This window comes from Centruroides sculpturatus, unplaced genomic scaffold (assembly GCF_000671375.1).
Source record: "Centruroides sculpturatus isolate CEXI.00-Female unplaced genomic scaffold, Cexi_2.0 scaffold7179, whole genome shotgun sequence".
Taxonomy (NCBI): domain Eukaryota; kingdom Metazoa; phylum Arthropoda; class Arachnida; order Scorpiones; family Buthidae; genus Centruroides; species Centruroides sculpturatus.
Genome location: NW_019391272.1, coordinates 680 through 1,658, shown reverse-complemented (window position 1 = coordinate 1,658; position 979 = coordinate 680). Strand labels below are relative to the sequence as shown.

At 31.9% G+C, this 979-nt stretch overlaps 1 protein-coding gene across 1 annotated transcript; it reads left to right on the top strand.

Annotated features, from left to right (window-relative positions):
• The first annotated feature begins 124 nt into the window (after positions 1-124).
• Positions 125-682, top strand: LOC111617572 (ninjurin-2-like). The gene is made up of 2 exons (XM_023358854.1): positions 125-337; positions 402-682. The coding sequence occupies exons 1-2, from the start codon at positions 248-250 to the stop codon at positions 660-662; spliced, it is 351 nt and encodes a 116-aa protein (XP_023214622.1). The 5' UTR covers positions 125-247; the 3' UTR covers positions 663-682.
• Positions 683-979: the final 297 nt, after the last annotated feature.

Genomic DNA, 979 nt, shown 5'->3' with positions numbered 1-979 from the left:
AAAATAACTTCACGATTTCTATGTTTATAGTATAGTTATTAAAGGATGATCACGTTTAAATTATAATAATAATTTCGATTAAATTTCTGATATTTTTACCTCTTTATTTCTCTTGAACTTTCTACAGGATGTTTTGTCATAAATCGTCCGCCTGCGATGACGTAATAGACGTTCAAGGACGCGTTTTTTTAAACTTTCAAAATGGCCTCCGGTTAACTTCTTAGTAGAAACGGGCGCGAACGGGGTGATGGAGGAGAGAAACGAAGCGATTAACATGAAGCAGACGAGTATGGTCGAATGTGGCGATCAACCGGATAGAACACTCATCGAACGGGAGGTAAGAAACGGGAAATTATTTAAAAATAAACGTATTAAAAACGAATAGTATTTGCTTTTTACAGGAACGTCCTCGTTCTTCTCGGCCTGCCATGGATGTTAATTTATATGCCGCCAAAAAGACAGTTGCTCAAGGGATGATGGACATAGCCCTTCTTACTGCCAATGCATCTCAATTGAAATATGTTTTGCGTGAAGGGGAGAATGACAAGTACTATCTACTAAACGTCACTTGCCTCAGCGTGTCTATCTCGTTACAGGTATTTATAGAAATATATGTCTATACTTATACACACAGAATACATATTAATAATATACTCACTTAAGTTAGACAGTTTTATATACACTACAACTACACTGTAACAGTTTAAATATTCTAAGTGTAGTGTTTATATGAAACAAACTATTACAGATATTTATAGAAGGATATGTGTTTGTGTATATAGACATATCTTTCTATAAATATCTTTGTTTTATATTAACACTACACTTGGAATATTTACAGTATAGAAATATTATGCTGTATAAAATTAACTAATTTATGAAATTATGTTAAATAATATATTATTAATAAGTCAGACAATTAATTTTATATATACTACAACTACACTGCAACAGTTTAAATGTAGTTTAAACCAAAGCT